The sequence below is a fragment of the Mchenga conophoros genome, linkage group LG9 (assembly GCF_057382185.1).
Source record: "Mchenga conophoros isolate Kocher_MC1m ecotype Shallow Benthic linkage group LG9, M_conophoros_male_GT1.1, whole genome shotgun sequence".
Taxonomy (NCBI): domain Eukaryota; kingdom Metazoa; phylum Chordata; class Actinopteri; order Cichliformes; family Cichlidae; genus Mchenga; species Mchenga conophoros.
Genome location: NC_140534.1, coordinates 11997420 through 12018767, shown reverse-complemented (window position 1 = coordinate 12018767; position 21348 = coordinate 11997420). Strand labels below are relative to the sequence as shown.

Sequence of the window (21348 nt, the reverse complement as noted above, 5' to 3'; positions counted from 1 at the left end):
TGATTTTGAGATTAAACAGCGACTCCACACTTTTATTACATCCTACAGAAAAGCCAAAAAAAGGGAAAATTTTAATTTAAAGAATTAATTTTTGGTAGTGTAATTTATTCTAGCTTTCTTTTTTAGACAAGTTTGATCGCTAGATATTAATTCTGTGAATTACATTGCCACTGTTTGCTTCAGGTTTCAACATCATTCTCGTGTATCCGAAATATTTGGACTAGGATTGGCTGATGTCTGAGTTTTACTGACTGGAGAGAAAAATATAAGAAACTATAGTTTCACTATTTTAGAAAGTTTAAGTGTCAATCTCTGAATCAATATCATTCTAAAACATTAAAGTGCAGGGAAAAAAAACATTTATGACCTGAAGCTGATTCCTGTGCTTCTTCATGTGGATATTAAGTGATCATCGGCATAAGTAGAGTGTAATCTCGTGTTATCAATTAGTGAATTTATTGGGAAACACCCAATAAATAAACAGTGTAAACTTTGTGAAAAAACAAAAGAAGGTATATCATTGTGAACATGTTTAAAACACATGGCTTAATATTCACATTACAACAACAGTTACCTCAAGGTGCTTCATATTGTAAAGTAAAGACCCTACAATATTGTTAGAGTAACTGAAACAGCACAGAGAAAAATCGATTCCATATAAGGAAAAGTATCACTTTTTTCACAACAGCAAACTCAACATGCAAGGCAGGCAATGTGCGCTCAGTATGTTCTGTTTTATCTGTGGTGCTGTGGACGGAGATGAGATTGGTTAAAGTAAAGGGCTTCACCGAAGGAGCCACTTACAGCACTCGTCACGACTTTCTGAGATGCACTAAGTTTCACGATTTCATTATGCGAACTGTATCAATACAACACGAGCAGATAGAAGCGTTTCCCATTGAGTATACAGCGAATTAGCGACACCCCCGCTGCTTATACTGTGTTTGTTAGCGTCCAACTTAAGAAAACGAATGCTTTAAAGTCTGCTGCATTGTGATTTAAATTCAGTGTAAAATGAGTCACTTGCTTTTTTTAGTAGTTCTCGACACAGAAAGACATTCATTAAAATTCGCTGTTTTTTGTGACTGTACTAATATATTCTGTGTGTACAGCGCAAAGGCACTGTCAGCATGAAAAAATCTGCTTCAAACAAAAGGTGAGAGACAGGCGTCCTAGCATGACCTGCAACGTGAGGCGCACAACCCGAACCTAATGATGTACCGAGAACGCTGAGTGGTACAAAAGCAGAAAAAAGCAATTAACGTGAAAATGTTTAAAACGGCGGAAGAATGTTTTTCGTAGAGAGGCGGCGCCAAGGTAAACAGATGGGAAGCCACACACAGCGGGAGTGAGCACGGAGCAGATCAGTTTGTATTTGTCAGATGAAGCAGTGATCAGAAAATCCATAAACATTACTGTTTGAAGTGTTTGTATGCTCTCAAAACTTCAAACTCTATATCCAAGAGGTCTGAGTAATACTTCACTTAAAAAGCTGCTAAAGTTAAAGATCCGCTCCAGACACGATGAAAGGTATAATACTGGGATTTGCATAGTAATGTGGGTCTGAAAAGAAGTTCAATTACATCTACACCTTCTCCCTGATTAAAATAGTAACACAAAAAAATCCAGAATGTCTTAACATGTAAATATTTTTTGGTCTTTAAGATTTAACTACTTGGTATAAAATTTCTCCTACATCACTCAAACAACAGCTCAGAGACATTCTCATCACATGAATTTGAAGACAGTCTCCGAAAAGGTCAAATATCTCAATGTTTTCAGCACAAACATACTTTGATTGCTTTAATATCTTTTGCCTACAAATAAAAGGCAAAGAGGTTCCTTTGTATTGAGGTTGTAATTTACTGCTTGTGCACTGACTTTTCTACATTGATCAAAGTATTGGTGGCATTTCAAAGAATGCAACATCCAAAGAAGGGGGATCTTTTAGCTGTAAATGTCATAGAGGCTGTATTAGTATGCTCATATCGAGAAAAAGAATAGCATAGTATTGCTATATTCCTGACTACAGATTTTTTCCCCTAGAGATTGATTTTTCTTCTTCTTCTTCTTCTTTTTTGGGTTGTTTGTTTTGTTTGTTTTGTTTGTTTGTTTTGTTTGTTTGTTTGTTTTGTTTGTTTGTTTGTTTGTTTGTTTGTTTGTTTGTTTGTTTGTTTGTTTGTTTGTTTGTTTGTTTGTTTGTTTGTTTGTTTGTTTGTTTGTTTGTTTGTTTGGTCACTGAAAAAAATTCCAGGCTCTGCTGCTCTGGCAGTAACACAAATGTGAAGTTTTTCACTGGAGTTTGATTCATCGCCCCAACAACAAATGAGCCACAAAAGCACCCATAGCAGTGCTTTCACTTCACAAAATGTCCTCTAAAGTAGGAAAGAGAACGAGAAACCCCCAGAATAATGTCAGTCCAAAACCACTGAGTGATTCTATGGCTGAAATGGGAAAACTCGACCTTCTTCTGCATCCCCGCTGCTGCTGCAGGAGTTCTGTGCGTTGACGAGACGCTGTCTGCATGCAGAGCGGGGAAAAAATGCAATTAAAACTTAAATCTCTCGTCAAACACATCACTTTCCCAGACAGGCGCACCTAGTTCAGCGGCCCCTTCTCTAAATATTATCACTCATATCAAAAGCAAACACAACAAATCTTGTCTTTTACTGCCTGTGCCGGCTCTGTTTATGTGCAGTAATGCAAAATGGTTAATGTGAGAAAATGAAATCAGATAAAGGTGCGGGACAAGAAGTTCCTACTTCTGCTGTGTTTTCAATCTTACAACACTGAACGTGATCGTTCTTGTTTGTCATTATTTTTTTTATATCTTGATGATTTTATTGATCTTTTTTCCTTTTTTTGTTTTTTTTTAAGTCATCACTATCTATTTGTCTTTATAGTCCCTTCAGCTGATGAATCACTCTGCTTCCAGGGAATAGCCATGACCTAAAATTTCCTTTAGAATGAACTAAAATTTCCTTTGAACAGAAAGATTCTTAAAATTATTTTAATGGGATTATTCTGAAAATAAGAAAAAAAACACTTAGCAACCACCAGTCACTATGGAGAAATTTGTGGTTGCTGGAGGTTGGTGGTAGTTGCTGTAAAAAACCCCATTCAGGCAGGCCTCCCCCTCTGTACCCAGCTGGTTGCTAGGCAACAATATGTATTTGTCAGCCTGTTGGTGAGGGAGGTTGCTGGCTGTCGCAAATCAGTCACAAAGAGGTATACAGTGCTGCACTTCTATATGATATTTTCAGTTTTGGATTCAATTTTTCAATCACAACAACAGTCGCCTCAAAGCGCTTTATATTGTAAGGTAGAATCTACAATAATGCATCCAGAGAAAAAAACAACAATCCAATCACATGACCCCCTATGAGCAAGCACTTTGGCGACAGTGGGAAGGAAAAACTCCCTTTTAACAGGAAGAAACCTCCAGAAGAACCAGGCTCAGGAAGGGGTGGGGCCATCTGCCGCAACCGGTTGGGGTGAGAGAAGGAAGACATGAGACAGGATAAAGACAAGCTGTGGAAGAGAGCCAGAGATTAATAACAAGTACAATTCAATGCAGAGAGGTCTATTAACACATGAGTGAGAAAGGTGTCTGCAAACACTTGCCAGCTTCTTGCTAAGCAGTCTTTCTGCTGTCCTCCTTTCCATTCACCCCCAGCTGGCAGCTGCAGATGACTTCCCATCCTTGAGCCTGGGAATGTTTCCTTCCCACTGTCACCTTGCTCATGGGCGATCATCTGATTTTGGGGGCTTTCTCTATATGGTGATAGGGTCTTTTCCTTACAATATAAAGTACCTTGAGGTAACTGCTGTTGTGATTTGAAGCTATAAAAATACAACTGAATTACACTGAATTGAAACAGTGAAATCAGAGACTATTTGTCTTAGTAAGTAAACGCTGTATGTTTTCAAACATGTTGATTGGAGCAGGGATACACATTTTTCCAATGGGGGTCACTGACTAGTCTAAAGTCCAGTGTGACTGAAGCCTAACCTATCAACAACCAATCAAATTGCTGAAAATGTAGTTTTTACCTCAAATTTAGACAAATTAATCGAATCTCACCTTCAAAATGTTCCAAGCTTTAATCAACAAGTTAGGAAGTGGTTGTCTGTAAGTATGGATTACTTTCCTGAACATAGACTAAATCCGACGTTGCTTATATCAAATAGCAAGTCTGATTTGGCCTTAAAGATGTGCCTTTTTAAAGACGTGATCATATCTTATCAGACTAGGATAGTTTGAGATTTTTAGTCCAAAAAAGTGGGCATTCACAACCGTGTCCGACGTCTTTTTTCCAATTATTTTTCTAATCAATTTAGAGCACATTCTGAATAAAAGCCAGTCTGAATATTCTTAGAAATTCACGTTATCATTCTATTGTGACAGCAAGGAAGGATAAGATAGACGAGACGAAAGGTTATTGTCTAATTAAAGGAGTCTCTCCTGTGTACTGATCATATCAAGGCCTCATGATTCTTTAATTAATACATTTGATCGCTCTTCCTTGTCATTTCGAGGAGACAATCTAATTACCAAGTTTAGCCGCTGCCTCATCACAGAGAGCAATCAAAGTGAACAAAGGCTTTCCATAGAGTCTGTTTTGCAGTCTCATATTGACTCATTACTGTAGTTTCTCCTGAGTGGTTGAGGTGGTCATGCAATTGATATGTCAGATGAAAAAAACAAAACAGGGGGAACAAAGATAGAGTTCAGATGTCTTATTTGGATGTAGTTGTGCATGGTAATTGGTGAGCTGTGGCCTGGAGCAAAACTTACTGAGCCAAACAGCAGCTCTCTTTTCTCCCACGAAACACAAATAGGATTCGCACAGTCAATGTTTCTTAACAAGGCTCCCATCAAAGCTCTATTTGGCTATTCCTGTGAGACAGCATGCATCCAATCCTGATTATTAGGAGAGAGGTCTTATATTTGTTTGTGATATTTATGTCCCATAGAGTTCATAGATTGCTCACCGCATTGTTTTCCACTCCTATAAAGGACTGAAATGGGCAGAAGTGGCCCCTGTGTTTATCAGTCTCTGTTGGTTTATTAGTTTGTGCAGCGCAGCTTTGTTTGCCTCCAGCTTGTTTGACAGCTTGCCTCCGCTGGGAATAGAGTGGCCTCGGTGTCCCAGCTCTAAATATACACCAATTTTCACCTGACGTTCAGTTTGTCTAAAGTCAGTGGTGTTTGGGGAAAGCCTCGCAGGCTTTGAGGAAAGTGTGGATTTCTGTGCTGTAACGTAGCTGATTTGATGGGGCTTGAATAAGGTTTTGGTATTAAACAAATAGACGCGTCTTTTTAGATGCTGAAAAAATGTCCTGAAATCTGAAATTTGGTGTTATTTAAAGATTAGAGGCTGTAAAGTTAAACTGATGGGGAATATATGAAATGTTTCAGAGTCATTTAAGTAATAATGATGAAAAAAGACTGTGAAATAAATTTCGAGTGGCATTATACTCTTTAAGAGGTGATTAAAAGATAAAGCCAGTGTTCACCACCTTTTAATTACATGTGTATATATTCATTAGAGTTTAATAGCACTTCTATAGCGCCTAAGATTAATCTCAGCCTCTGTGTACAGTACATCTTTACCACAGCTCGAAGCAACAACATTACACAACATTTTCGCTGTCTTACAAACGTGTTTTGTTCAAATTTTACATCACGTTTAATTATTTTCCTATATAAAATAGTCAATTTCATTTAATACTTTAATTTAATTTTATAATTTTACTAGATTTAATTATTAGATATGACATATAATCTATATTTCATGCATTTTACAATCCAAAATGTGCCAAATGTTGAAGCAATACTTGAACATGTTGGAAAATATGCTTATTTGATTTCTTGAGTTTATTAAGAGATCTAAGCCTCTGCACATTAAATAGATCAAAACCAGGCTGTGCCAGCTAATCTGAATGTGCTCAAAGGTTTCAAAGACAAAGAGCATTGCCCACCAGCACCCATGAAACTTACTTATTAAGGGGTGATGTTACAACTTAAAATTATTATGCATTTCAGTTGTTATAGAAGCCATTTCCCTAAAACTACACGCTTTGCCAGTGTGGGGTCATGTAGTGTCAGGATTTGGTACATGCAAATGTAGATGGAGGCCATTGTGAGAGATGTTTAGTGTCTGAGTGGCCATAGTGGAAGAAATCTGACTCTTTTGCTTGAGTCGACCCACAATTCATTAAGGGAAGTTATGTTGCCCTACTTCATTTAGTACGCAGTTAGCTTAAAAACTATTTGGTTGCACAGATTGTCAGTAGTTTCTCTTATGCAAAGACTTGAGGGGATGTTGATGAGTTAGTGATTAATTCAGCAGTGTACTGATTGTAAATTCTGTTAGGTTGCTTTTAGACTTGTTTTTGTTGTCAAGAACAGTGATGAGTTTTAGCCGTGCAGTAGCCACCAGCACAGCAGCTAGCATGGTTCTCAAAATGCTTAATACGGCAGCGTTCCCGTATAAAACAAGAACTTAAATGTGGGTTAGATATGTGAGGCTATAAAGACCAAGCCCCTCATGAGGAATGCAGTTTCATATAGGTACACTGTTGTAGATCATGCTAGCTACATGGAAGATTAATGGTTTTAGGCTACCGAATCTAACTACATTTACTTTACTGTAATTTAATGGCAGCATGTGTTGGCGTATAGATTATGGGCAAATAACCACCCATGAAATTATAGACTACACAATTAGGACAGTATAACCCAATTCCCAGTCTTTGGGCTAAGCCTTGTCATATTTACTGTACTGTAACTATCAAGACCATAAATAAGCATATTTTCAAATTTAAGATTTCATAGACATCAAAAATGGAATAAAATGTGGCAACGCTTTACTTGAAGAACACTTTTTGTCAGTCTTTGATTCCATAATTGGCCATCTTTAAAGCTTCTGCTGTGATGTTTGATAATGGGAGCTAATGAGAAGAGAATCTCCTTCATGCACCAGAACACACTTCAAGTAAAGTGTCACCCAAACACGTGTTTGTGTGTTAAATTCTCACACGTCTTTCCTGTCTTTACATTGCTTCCACCGCAGCCCGGGTGTGTGACAACGAACTCCTGCGCTGCCAAAATGGTGGGACGTGTATCAGCAACGTCCGCTGCAGCTGTCCAACGGGCTATACGGGTTTGCTGTGTGAGAAGCGCCGCTGCGAGTCAGAGCTGGGAGGCTGTGGGGGCCCAGATTCAGGCCAGGCTCACCTGACACCTCCATCCACCTCCAGGCTGCTGCTGCTCCTGCTGCTAGGCTCGGTTCTGCTGAGAGGGGTCTCCTGCCGGCCCGCTGTGCTCTAAAGTGACCCATTACCTGGTGGGAGTCGCACACTTCCCACCTTCTCCACCTTAACCCAAGCTCATCCCCCTCCCCTTTCAGATAATCAACAACCATTTAAAAAAGAACAACCATGAGCTTTCTGGACTGTAATGTTCTGAGCTTCTCCGCCTCCAGACTCAATGGACACTCGCACTGACAATAAAGGGAATGTGCCAGTCAAATGAGTGCAGAAGCTTTTCATTTAATTTCAAAGAATATATAGAAATAATTAAAAAGAAAAACTATACTTCTAAAAAAAAATACAGATATTATTAGAAATATGAGTAACTGAGGGTTTGCCTAACAAAAGTAAAATGAGCAGAGAATGGTGAGTCCCACCCCGACCCCTACCCTACCTCTCTCCCTCCTCCCAAAAGCCATACCAGGTACAGTACACGAGCCCCCTTCGATTTTGAGAGGAGATAACTAAAGATGACAGACTCGTTCACTTCTTCTCATATTGCCACGGCAACAACAGCTGCGACCAATCAGCTCTCGCACAAGCCGACGGTGGCCGCCGACCCCTTTGGGATGCTTCTGTGCGTTGTTAATGTTGGCTGGACTGATGCCGAAGAAAAAAAAACAAACAACAACAACAAAAAAAAGCAAACTTGTCCCCGCTGAATGGCAAAGACTGGCCTCAGAAACAAACCCGTTACACTTCAGCGTGATAACAAACAGAAAGAGGTGAAAAACCCCAGGACGCATTCTTTGCTGTCAGTGCATTGTGGATAGAAGGAAATCTGTCCAGACTGCCACATTGTGACACAAAACCTTGCCCACGTTGATCCCTCTCTGTCTCTATCTTTCTGTCTCTCCTTCGAGCTCGGCCTCATCCTCTCGTTCATCCCCCTCCCTTCCCTCCGATCCTAGTTCCACCCCCAGACGCCGCCACTGACCTGTGCTTTCGTGAACGTTACTCTGTAAAACCCTTGTTGGTTGAAAGATTCTTTTGTCCAATGTTAGTGATGCACATGTAAGAATCCCCCGTCCCATCCCTCGTCCCCCTTTCCTCTCTTCCGAAAAGATACTCCAGTGAAGCTGTCTGATTCTTTTTCTATCTTAGAGCCACCACTCTCCCTACTGTCATGGTCAGGGGATGGTATTCACCTGAGCAGACGAGAAGTGCATAGAAAACCATCAGTGTATTTGCAAGTTCTTTTCTCGACAGATCAAACAAAACAACAAAAAAACAACAAAAAAAGAGAGTCATGTAGTCCTTTTGTATCTTTGCCGAACTGTGATTGAAAAAAAGGCAACCTGTATCTATTTAAGTCATTCAAATGCAGAAGCAGTTGGGTTGTTTTTTCTCTCTCTTTCTCTTTTATTTTCACTTCCTTTTTCACCTTTTCTGTTTATTACTTTTCGTTGTGCAGTTGATTTTCCTTTGTATTGGCAACGTGCTGGCATCAAAGAATATCAGTTTACATATACAGTATTAATAAAGTGTAATAAAATCCCACCAAAGGACATTATAAATGTTTTGTTCTTGCTTTAACACTTGAGAATTTAAATGAATAAAAGGTTAAAAAATTAAGCCCGTGTTGATCTTTTGTTCATGCTAAGAAAGAAAAGATGCGATCGCTGTTTTTTTCCACATCATAAGAGCATCGCTGCAGAAATCATCCATTCAAATTTAGTAGCTGTTTGGAAATTGAAATAATGACAATTAACCACATTGTAGAAATATCGGCAAACAAACACAACAATTTTAGCTTTAATGACTTTATCAAAGTGACAAATGAAATATGCAAGTTTTCTTATTTTTTCGCTATAAATGATGTCTGTATATATTAAAAAGAAGGTCTTTAGAAAACACAATTTCTATTATAGCTGGAAAAATCATACTGAGACTACATTAACATTTCAATAAAATGCAGTAAAGTCATTTCAGTCCAGACTGCAAGAGAGCACAGCCTGCATAGAATAACTGTATAATAATCTGCACAGAGACATGTTTGTGTGGATGTGTACATATAGCATACATAGTAATATTGTGTAGTTCTGCTTTTTCACAAAAGCAGCTGTTCGATTAGAACCTATTCATGCACAAATGCCTTATAATCCAAAAAGATATCATGACAATAGATCATGCCTTTCACTTAAAGCTTTCATGTACTTTATAATGGCTGCTTTTATAATCCATGCATTCACAGTCTCTCACTAATCTGCCTTTTTGTAATATACAAATAAAGTCAAACTTAACCACTAGAAATATGTGTTTATGATGTCCATGAATGCATTCCCATCTTAATTAGAACTGCACACGCAGTATAAAGGGGCACGCAGCTTCTGTTACTTCTTAAAATTGCTGACACTTCAAATAAATTAATATGCGATACGTGAAGCGAAAGCCCCAAAGAGGCAAACCTGACAAAATGATAGCATAAAAGTCTGTGTATCAGCTTTTGCGATATTTCCGTGCTATTTATCTTGAATTCAATCTGGTAAAGATTTGTTTCAGTGGGCATGCATTGTCGGAGGCACCAAATTAAATATTTACAACTATCGATGTGTCCCGGAGAGCCTGTGTTCAAAGTTTATATAGTGGGTCTTGTCAGACACTCGACAGTTCATCCATAACCTAAAATATTCAAGCCATTGCTCCAGCTTTTTTTTTTTTTTTTTGCTTTCCTTTTCTTTTCCAAGTTTAACTCAAAGGGAGGAAAAGAACTTAGGGCCACTGATTGTTCTGCTAATGCATCAATAACAAAAACAACAGATACTTGCTTCCTGGCAAGTTGGCTCGTATATGCCCGATTAATTGATTCCGATTTTGCTCACAGCCACCAACTCACATCCAAATCCCAAGAATAAATTCCATTCACAACCTTTTATTCTGCGAAACGTGGTTTTATCTAGTGAAATGAAAAAGTGAAGCCTTTTATGCCTTTTTTAACTTTTACGTTCGGGTGCTGGGATTTCTTTGTGAAAATATAATAAAAAAGACACTATTTAAGCTGTGATATTTTACTTTTCCAAAGCATGAATTTTTAAAAACACTGAGCTCCTTCCAGACACAGACAAATCTAGCTCAGTTTAACACATTAGAGACAATGACGCTACCATAAAATACGCTATAGATGGCACAATATGTGACAATGAGGAAGACCATTTTAGGGAAATCTGAAAAAATGAAATAAGGCCATATGGACAATTAAAACTAATACAACTTTCCTAAAACACTTTTGTGACTCCAGGGATGCCCTGATGAATTCAGTCAAAGTCACTTGTTTGTCAAGGTCTCCTACAGCGGCCCTAATTTTAACCATGTGTTCAGCCCAGGTGTCAATGCACCATGCTGCGTGGAGAATTAAAATAGAGTTGATGTCGTTTGGGGAGAGGACTTCATCCTAGATATCTCACCTCCAGCAGCTGTTGCCTGACCCAACCATGAAGCATCGCCGAAATACCTCGAAGCGAGCCATCTACCACCACTGGATTATCTCCCCCTGTAACGTGCTTTGTGGAAACGACTGGTAAAATGTGTTTAAAGGGGCCACGGGTGTGTTATTTTTTTTATTTCTGCCCTGTAGCAAAAACAGCGTGGAATTTATCTATGGGGAATCTGTGACTCAGCGAAGGCATTTCAGCTGCAACGGCAATAGATGTCTTTGAAAGTGCTGTAATTAGATAGAATTCTCCTGTCATATAACATCCACTGGTGTCACTCACAGGCCACCGACGCTCAGAGGGGACGAGCCTTTTTGTCACATTTTCGAAGATAAAAAGGTGAGTGTCAAATCAAAACTTCAAGGACTTTTCAAGGTGTCTCGGTGCAACAAGGCAGACTCAAAGAAATCAGATATTCTTCAGTGCCTTAGTCTCTGATCTCAACCCAGTAAAGTAAAACCAAATGCAGAGAGAGCCCCACACAAGCAGCACCTGAAGGTAGAAGTAAAGCCCAGGCCGAGCATCTCAATAGCTAACTAACAAAAGATTTTAATGTATTAAAAACGATTTATATATATATTTGAAATTACAGAAAGTGTGTCCAGGTACCTTTGATCCTCTGAAAAAAATGTATTTTCAGAAAACTTGAACTCTGACTTCTGGCCTTGCAGTCAATGTCACAGACTTTTAAACTAATCTGAGATTTTGGTATCAACTTGAAAATCCTAGGTGACTTCATCCTCAAGTTATTGCATTCACACGATTTTCAGAAAACCTGACTTCTGACCTCTGACCTTGACCTTGAGGTGTAAATCACAAAGCTTCAAACTCATCCGAGAGTTTTAGTAAACACCACACCGTTGCATTGATTACATCATAATATATATCAGTTTGAAAATCAAATCCTATGGTGTCTTTTCTTTAAAACCTCTGAAAATTGTCCAGATAATTATGCATTTAACTGTATTTCCTGTACAACCATACTACTCCTTTTAAAACAATACAGCAAACATTATAAATTTACTGGTTCTTATACAGCACTTTTCTACACTACTGGAGCACTCAATGCACTTTATACAACATGTCTGATTCACCCATGCACTTTTTTATCTAACATTTGCACATATTCACCCTCCATTGGATGCATCGGGGAGCAACTTGGGGGTTCCTTTGGCATGCAACTGGAGTAACGAAGAATCAAACTGCCAGCCTCCAAATTAGCAGATAACCCGCTCGTCCTCCCGAGCTGCAGCAAGCCATAGCTTGTAGCTTTGAACATCCATTCATAAAGTAGCATGTGGCCAGAAAAAAATGCTGTTTTCCTTTGGATTTTGGCCCAATTCTTCAGGAAAATGCATTAAATCCTAAAAGCTTTGCAATGTTTTAAAGCTAGTTGTTAACTTCTCTGCTGTTTGGAGTTGGATAAGCAGTACAGCCTACAGTCAGTTTTTAGAAATGCAAAGCTGCAAACTGCAGAGCAGTAAGACTGAACAAAACCAAAGCTGAAGGCCGAGCCAAGACAATGAGCAAAAAGTGTTGCTCAGGTCTGAGAACCTTGTATTCATTCATATTTAGACAATAATCATAGAGACTACTGCACTGTGCATGTTTCTCTAGCTAGCAGACTTCTAACAGTAAAAGAAAAAACACTGCATCGTGACATTGTTTAAGATAAAAGAATAGTACCTGCAGGCATCAACAGAAACATCACACATGTCAAACTGGTTTCTTTTCAGTGTATTTTAGCATCAGTGTCTGTACTTCAAATGTTCATTGACTGATGCTTGGAGGGCGGGTGAACACAAGCCTAAGTACACTCACATTAGGTCGGGCTGAAAAGAATTTACTTTGCCCCAGCACTATTATTCCCGCTATGGTTGTGATGTGTTTGTTTGCGCGATGATCAATGCACTTATCGAACTGCACGCAGCACTTATTGATCAGTGTTTCTTTTTTCTACAGTGTGGGTGCTGAGTGGCCGCTGCTTTTTTTCTATTGCCCGGTTTTCTCCACAGTGAGACCATTAATGGATACTAAGCTGCTACTCAGCTGGAGGCCTTTGCAGAACGGGACTGAAAGTCTTCCATACCCATATTTTCCTTTAGAAATAATTCTTTTGAACAGCTGAAAACTTTTTTTTCTTTGTCCCACATCTTTTTTTTTAATTTATTTCTGAATCACACTGGCATTAGCAGGGTAATCTCACTGCTTGGCTGACTAATGAATACTTTCAAGGCTCCATTTTTCAAAGCTACAGATGCCTTTGGAGGCCAGGGCACCTGAGAGTTTCCACGGTGATGTTACCACAGCAATATGTCTCCCTTCTGGTGATTAAGTGTTACACATCTAGGATTTTTAATAGCTGCAGTGTATTAGTGTTGTGTCCATTTTTTTCTTCGGGGAAATGTTTTACTGTCATAATTCCATTCAATTCAATTTTATTGATATATCACCAAATCATAACGAGAGTTGTCTCGACGTGCTTTATATTGCAAGCTGAAGACCCAGATACAAACAGGCAAAACCCCAACAGTCAACTTACCCCTTTGAGCAAGCGCCTTGGTGACAGTGAAGGAAAAACTCCCTTTTAACAGGAAAAACCTCTGACCAAACCAAGCTTAGGAAGTGGAAGCCATCTGCCACAACCAGTTGGGGGAAGACAGGTCAAAGACACACTGTGGAAGAGTGCCAGAGATTGAGGAACGACACATTCAGTGATTATTTTTGAACCAGTGCAACCAGCAGTACCAAAAGCCTGGTTTTGAATTAGTATAGTCTTAGTATCTGTGGTATTGTGCTTTACTGATTTTTATCCCTTGCTACAATAGGAACACACCTAAGTCACTTTGCACTTCTAAAAAAGAAAGTTATTCACTTCATTGTCTTGTGAATTATATGCAGTCAGTCCACTCAGTTAATTTAGTTTGGGCCCCTCATTGTGAAAGGGACACAGCACATGTTACACAAAGTCACTGAGAAGTGAGATTGCGACTTGCAGTGAGAATTTTGCATGGAGAAAAGCCATCGGGGTTGGAACTTTTTATTTTTTCATACTTTTTCCCACAACTTTAAAATTCTTGACACCCCTGATGTGTTTTCGCGGGGAAGTGTTTGAAATGTAAAGAGTGAATTCCCATTGTGGCTCAACACAGTTGATGGATGTCAAATACGGCTCTAATGGCAGGGAGAGTCTGGAGTGAAGGGGAAGTGACACAAGCCACCATCACATGGTTAGAGCAGGTTTGATGTTGCAGTGACAGGCTTCTTCTGCACTGTGAATGGTTGCACCTGGAAATGGAAACCACAGCCAGATATAGCTTGGGATTCCATGAATGGAATTCCAATACACCTAAGGAATAATCGTCTGTATGTACCCGGATCTGCCGGAAATGCCTCGCTAATGTTATGGGTGCATATACAAATATCAGAGGGTGCGTTGGTGGTTCTTTGTGTCCGGGGATGGGCGTCCAGGTGCACACCGGCTCACTCCTTGGCGGCCGCTTATCGGGGCCTGGAGCCTGGGGCTCGCTCGGGCCACTTCGGAGGTGGGGTGCCCCCGGCCTCTCGGCCTGGGGCTCAGTCACTCAGGCACAGCTGGCTGCCGGCGGAGCTCACGGGCGCGTCACTGCAACTCCCCTTGGCTTCTGCTCCGCGGCTGCTGAGTGAGCCCTCATCTGGGACTCTCCTCAGCTCTTTCTGGGACAGTGGCGCGGCTGCCCCTCTGTTGGTCTTCCTTGGTCTCTTGTGTTCTGGGGGCCTCTGGATGTCTGGAGTTTTGATCTCCTCCATACCCGCTTCATGCCCTGGAGGACGGGGCTGTGGCCCCCCCACACCCTCTAGCAGATCATTACATGAAGGAACCTTTTAAAAAAACAAGCGCGTCCATGCTCACAGGTGATCACACCCACAAACTACACCCTTTTTGGCTCCTACCTCAAAGCACACTGTGTTCTGTTGATCTTATGTGCTGCACAATAATGTTTAATATTTAGTATTTACTGTCATATTCCCATATATCATTGTGATGTTGTTTATTCTATTACTCTTGTTCTCTTCTGCTTGTTTTCTTTTTTCTTTCTCAGCAGGTGATCCAGGTGATCGATATATGCATTTTTTATTTCTTTTTTTTTTCTGCTCATTCTGTTGGTTTTTGTTTTTTGCCCTTCTCCCCCGTCCCTCTTCTCAGCTGTTTCTCTTTCTTTCTCCCCTTCTTTCCCCCAGTCAAGTCTGTCCCGTATTCAGTAAGTGAAAATAAAATAAACAATAAAAGGTGAATCAAATGGACCATTACGGCAAGGCTGGGATGGTCAATTTGGTAAAGTAAATCCGTTGGGCATCTTTCTTTGCCTTTAGACAACAATTCTGATGGCAAAAGAGCCAAACGGGACAGGCAAAAAAAAAAAAAAAAAAAAATCAGAGGGCAACACAGAATGCCTGGGGCTCATTTTAAATGAATATTAATGAAGACTGGAGTATTATGGTAAATGCGGTTCAATTTCTAGAAACCAATAATTCTAAAGTACACGTACACATTATGATGAGAGGAGACACAAAAATCCAAATCACAGTAATGTGTAATTTTTTCTGCATATTAGTTGTACATTAAAAAAGACACAAGAAGGACTTTATTTTACGCACACTGAGGCTGTTTATGTCATTTCGACACCTTGGGCATGAATGGAAATAAAGGTAGAGTAGGCAGTGCTGCAGACACCTATACATTGTCTGTGCTTGTTATCTCTTAGTAGAGATGTAGTGACTGCTCTTAGGGTGCGGTCGAACAGTCACACTTGTTTAGGATGGTTCACAACTAAGTGAAGTGACTCAGAAGTACGTGGATACAGACAAAAGTACTGGGCCACTACACATTACAACTACAGGAGGTGCTCAGCCATTAAAAACAGTGCCATGACGCTCCTGGCACACAGTGCTGTGCTGATGTTAATGCCAGAGAAGGTTTGCTCTGCACATTTTGAGTCACTGGTGACTTTTTTTGCACTCTGTGAATTTGCTTTCTAACTTTAAATGATCGCTTCCACTTTTCAGTACAATGACTTGAAGCAGCAATTACAGTCGGTTACAGCCTGGTGCTGGAACTCGTGGAACTCTTCAGAGTGACCCATTCTGTCACGAATATTTGCATCTTTCTTCATATAGTGTATCAGTGAGACAGCTGTAATAAGACCATCCTTTATCAAAGGAGAAGAGACGAGGAAAGAACTATGATATCCAGGCGTCATTGAAAACAATCAACAAAGCGCATGTGAATATTCATTAATGAGTGTCTCATTTGATGACACAACCTGCTGATATGCTTTGAATCTTCAACAACAGGCTTTGTTAGAGTAAATCCTCAGCTGAGCAGTGAAGGTTAGGCTGCTGTGATCAAATCTGCTTCTTGTTAAGGTGTTGGGTTTTGTAAAAACTTAAAAAAAAGATTTAACGATCAAAGTTGACCATGATTCAGCTTGCAATCATTATGTCTGTCATGGTAGTTTTAGTATTTATTGGTATCGTTTCTGCATCCAGGGGTATGGAGTTTTCGATACAGCAAATACCCACAGTCACAATTCACCTTGTAAAAATCTCTTTCACAAATTTCCTTAAATTAAATACATTTTCCATTCATGTCAAGTTAAAGGAAGCTTGGGAAACAGCGGCTTTTCAGTTGGACCCACAGCCTTTTTTTGGTTTGGACACAGGAAGTGCCAGACCAGTCCAGGCCATTTTGGACTCCTTTTATAGCTCAGTTCCTGGGGGGATGTACCAAGTGTGGTATGAAGGATGGGGACTTTTTTCTGATGTTTGGAGAGTGTGCTGATTGTAAACTGTTTGAGATCAAGTTCACTGTCTTTTCTGTTGTTATCGTTGTCTTTGGAGTAAAATACTATGGATTGCTGTAAATCACTTTAGTGCTTAATTGTTGTTTCCTGTAGTGTAAGGAGCAACTGACTCTGGGCAGCAGCTGCAGCTCTTTTGAAGTTTCACTGTGTTTTGGGCAACACAATGAAACGCAGGCTAAGCTAGCTGTATTGCCAGGGGCCAAACTAAAATAGGGTATAGCCCAGTGCAGCGATGTTTCCGCAAATATGAAGGTTAGTTTGATATTCCCAGTTATTATTTTTCACCTAGATTCTTAGCTTGACTCTTTCTTCAGTTGTGACCACTGTGAATACTGTCCCAACCCACTGCAATAAAAGAAAAAAATAAAATAAAACAGACGTTTGTCCTGTGAATGTTTTTTGAAAAACATTACATTTCTTCAGCCATACTGAGAGAAGCACGCGTCATTATCACTGTATGTTTTTAGGAGTCGTACAACTCCCCTACAAATACTTACATAAGGTCTTTTGAGCGCAAAGTCTCACATCCCACTTCACTAAGCTGTATCCTCGTGTCAAAGTCAAAAATAAAGCACATGACTGAATACAGAAGTGCGGAGATTTGACGTAACAGATTGTGTTTGTTTTCTGTGTCATGCTCTTCCCTGCAGTGTGTATAGTATCAACCTGAGTACACACTGGCTGTTTTCCACAGATGTAGTGTGTGCCGTGGATAAACAAGTGGTCGCAAGTGCGACCACTGCATCAACACTATATATGTATACTGATAGACTGAACAAATGCGGGGTCAAACAGAAAGTCACAAAGCCCACATGCCGGTTTGTATTTTTTTTATCTTTGTCTCGATACGTACGAAGAAGAATCGTTGGGTGTAATAGCTAACTAAGTAAATGAATCAGAGATGTAAGTGAAAAGCCATTTGTCATATTACTGTCACTCAGTGTGGGTTTGTTTTGACAGTAATTTGTCAGTGCAACCGGCATTATTCACATGTCTTCTCTTAAAGCCAGTTATGTCAGAGTTCTGTGTTGTCTGTGTCACACTAATAAGATCAGAGACATCTGTCTCATCAGAAATAGAACTGATTCGGCGCCATGCTCATGGCAAGACACCTGATGTGCAGACACTTTGAGACATGTGAGACTCACAGCTTTGGCTTTAACATCCCACAGTGGGAAAGCGAAAACTGGCTGGGAAAAAGAAAGAAGTGTCGGAACCGGCTATTTGTTTTTGTGGGGGGGGGTTGTTTGTTTGCTTCTTAGTTTGTTTCAATTTGTGAATGAAATTGTCAGCCATGGCTTGATGTTTTCATGCCTTATGTAAGTTCATGCTTGCTCAGTTATCTCCTCTCTGGCACCTGAGAAAAATGAGGCCATGCTTGACAGATCCTGATATTTCTATCTGAAGTTTCTTTCACTTTAAAGAGAAGAGACAGGGGTAGGAGAATTAACATGACTGTAGTATTGTTCGCCTTCAAAGAGGCGGGCTAATTCCAGCTATCTTTGATGTTCCTGCAGGTACACCATGTAGTGGAAGATGGGAGTAAAAAGGTAACGATCTGAGGGAGAGATTGTTGCCTCATGGAGCTTGATAACCATAAATAAGGGCCAAGATGGTCATCTGTGCCATCATTAGGCAACATTTCTGTATCCTCTTTTTACTGGGAGAGCAAAATAGCATCTCTGAGGCTGTAAATACAGTTTGCTCCACCGTCGGCATCCCTGCAGCTTTAATAAGGATGGCATAATCATCTGTATTGTGGTCCAGCATTACAGATGGGAGTATCCGTGCAAAGGTTCTGGCAATGAAACAAACAAAATCAGGTTATTGGATGGTAAAGACACAAACATAGCTAAAGGTCCCTTGGCCTGGCAACTGGACTGCTGGGCAACCTCCAGGGTTTGGATAGTACAGTGTGTTATTTGGCAGCTCAGCTGCTACAACCAGGGAAAGTAAATGAAAACATCCCTCTCTGCTTCACATCCACTGGAATTAAAGTGCCCTTGAGCAACCCACTAACCTTAGTGGATCTGCTCTGTGTTCACATGACGGACTAGGCTGTGCAGCTCAAAATAAAGTCAGGACACTTCTGCAAAAATATGAGATAAATGTTTCCATGAATGCAGGTTGTAGGTGGTGAAAACTGAAAGGTTTAGGCGGGTGACAGAGAAGCATGAATAAGAGGGACACTGTGATCTTTAAAATTCATTTAAAGTTCATGGAAAACATCTTACTTGCTTCCTTTTCTTGCAGTTACCTAAAAGTTGTGTCCAGCCAGCTGAGAATCTTTCCTTTGTCAAGTTTCACTGATGAGCAAATGCACTCAGTAACTGAGATTGTTGCCTAGGAAGAGCTTCATTAGCAAGCAACAGAACATACCTTTTTCCTGTTTTTTATCCCCAAGGACACAAACATATGAGTGAAATAATGGCACACATGGCAAGTTTGCACTGAAGTCTTCCCTGTTTGGTATGACATTAGTGCCCTGCTGAAAAACAAAACATGCCCAAAAGCTGCCCCCAAGGGTGGTGGTGCTAAGATCCTGTGGGACTTCCAGATACAGACAAAATGGTGGTGGCTAACCAACCGGACATACTGGTGGTAGACAAACAGAGGAAGACGGCCGTAGTGATCGATGTAGCGGTTCGGAATGACAGCAATATCAGGAACACAAGAAGCTCGAGAAATACCGAGGGCTCAGAGAAGAGCTCAAGAAGATGTGGAGGGTGAAGGTGACGGTGGTCCCAGTGGTAATCGGAGCACTAGGTGCGGTGACTCCCAAGCTAGGCGAGTGGCTCCAGCAGATCCCGGGAACAACATCGGAGATTTCTGTCCAGAAGAGCGCAGTCCTGGGAACAGCTAAGATACTGCGCAGGACCCTCAAGCTCCCAGGCCTCTGGTAGAGGATTGACCGCCCACAGGGGCGAGCGGGGAAATTGTTTATATATATATATATATATATATATATATATATATATGTATATATATATATATATATATATATATATACAGTGTTGGTCAAGTTACTTGAAAAAAGTAATCAGTAACTAATTACTGATTACTTGTAATCCCGTTACTTTACTGATTACTTATTTTCAAAAGCAATTAATTACTTAGTTACTTAGTTACTTAGTTACTTTTTAAAAACACGATTTACAATCTGAATAGGTGATAAAGTGATAGCTCTTTCAGCCCAATTCTACTTTTTTCTACATACTCCATCATACAAAATGTAATCAAATGGAAAAGTCTCTTTTTTTAACTTGTTTTATCAGTTTTAATCTTTTAACTTTATGCATCAAGCAAAAGTTTAATTATATGCAACATTCTCTGACTTGAATAAATTAGTTTAACATTTAAAGCTATTTTCTGCACATTCCAGCACATAAAATAAAATATTTTTTGTGTTTACACTCACTCTTTCAAATAGATGCAAGTAAAACACAGCAGAAAATAAATAAAGTCAAAGACTAGCGGTCCTGTTGCTCTATTTTCACCTGTAAAGCAGGACTGGGGGTAGGCGGAGGTTTACCCTGGTGCAGGTGTGCCGCGGTCAGTTGAAGAATCCGTGACTTTCTCTGTGAATTTCCCATTACGTCGTTGCGCACTCGGTGTTTGCTTGGAAGTTTAGGGGTTTTTTTTCGCTGTAAAAAGAAGTTTTCTTCCCACGCACAATGGACACTAATGTTTTTGTCACTTTTTATGGAATCAAACTTAAAGTAAGGTCAGTACTTCCACGCTTTAAACACTGCACGTTCATACTCTCTCCCACAATCGATATGTGATCCATTGTTGATCTGCAGACAGCTGTTGTCACTAACAGCGCACTCGCTTACGTCACTGTCGTGAAACATTCTCGCAAAAAAAATCACGGTTTTAGTAACGCAGTAACGCAGCGTTCCTACGGGAAAGTAACGGTAATCTAATTACTGTTTTTGCAATAGTAATCCCTTACTTTACTCGTTACTTGAAAAAAGTAATCGGATTACAGTAACGCGTTACAAGTAACGCGTTACTGCCCATCTCTGTATATATATATGGGTATAGTTTGACTAGTCAAAGTATACCTTATTACTAGGGGTGCAACGATACTCGTATCGATATTGAACCGTTCGATGCAGTGCTTTCGGTTCGGTACGCATATGTATGGAACAATACAAAATTTTTAATTTATTTTATCAACTTTCCTTCTGACGATGCTGTCTGTGTTGAGCGCTCAGTGGATCTGCGCTCGACAGTGCAGCCTAGGCGGAGTAGTCGAACGCAGATTCACTGAGCGCAGGGCAAGCTAGCGAGACAGAAGTTAAGCTCTCTTTGCAACAAATTGCAAATTGAACCTCCCCCACCCTCATTGAGATCTGGCGTTTGGAACTATTTTGGTTTTCATGTGACGTATGACCCTGAAGGTAAGCGCGTCATGGACTAAAGTAAAATAGTATGTCGGATGTCCCACTCAATGCTCAATTACATTGGTGGGAACTAGTGCATTAGCGCAGTTAGCTCGTTAATGTGTTGATGCCGTCCAGCCCTACGCACGGGGCGATCCGCAGTAGCTCATTAACGGAGATTTGCCGTGTTGTGGCGTTAACGTCATTTCAACGAGATTAACGCTGACAGCACTAGTGGGAACACAACGAATATGACTGCACATTTACGCCGACAGCATCCTAGTGCAAAGACAAGTGGAAGCAGACAAAAACAACAAGCACGCATGCTACAAACTTTACCCGAGTCATTTAGACAGCCGTTAGCACATG

General features: G+C 40.2%; 1 protein-coding gene across 7 annotated transcripts in view; it reads left to right on the top strand.

The window, feature by feature from the left end:
- The window catches only part of ntng1a (netrin g1a), a 122872-nt gene extending 113980 nt beyond the window's left edge, over nucleotides 1-8892 (top strand). For all 7 annotated transcript variants that reach the window (XM_085286485.1, XM_085286491.1, XM_085286487.1 and 4 more), the window contains one exon: nucleotides 7080-8892. In XM_085286485.1, coding sequence (XP_085142611.1) covers nucleotides 7080-7336 — 257 coding nt within the window. In that variant the 3' untranslated portion in view covers nucleotides 7337-8892. The remainder of the gene's footprint in view (nucleotides 1-7079) is intronic.
- The last annotated feature ends 12456 nt before the right edge of the window (nucleotides 8893-21348 follow it).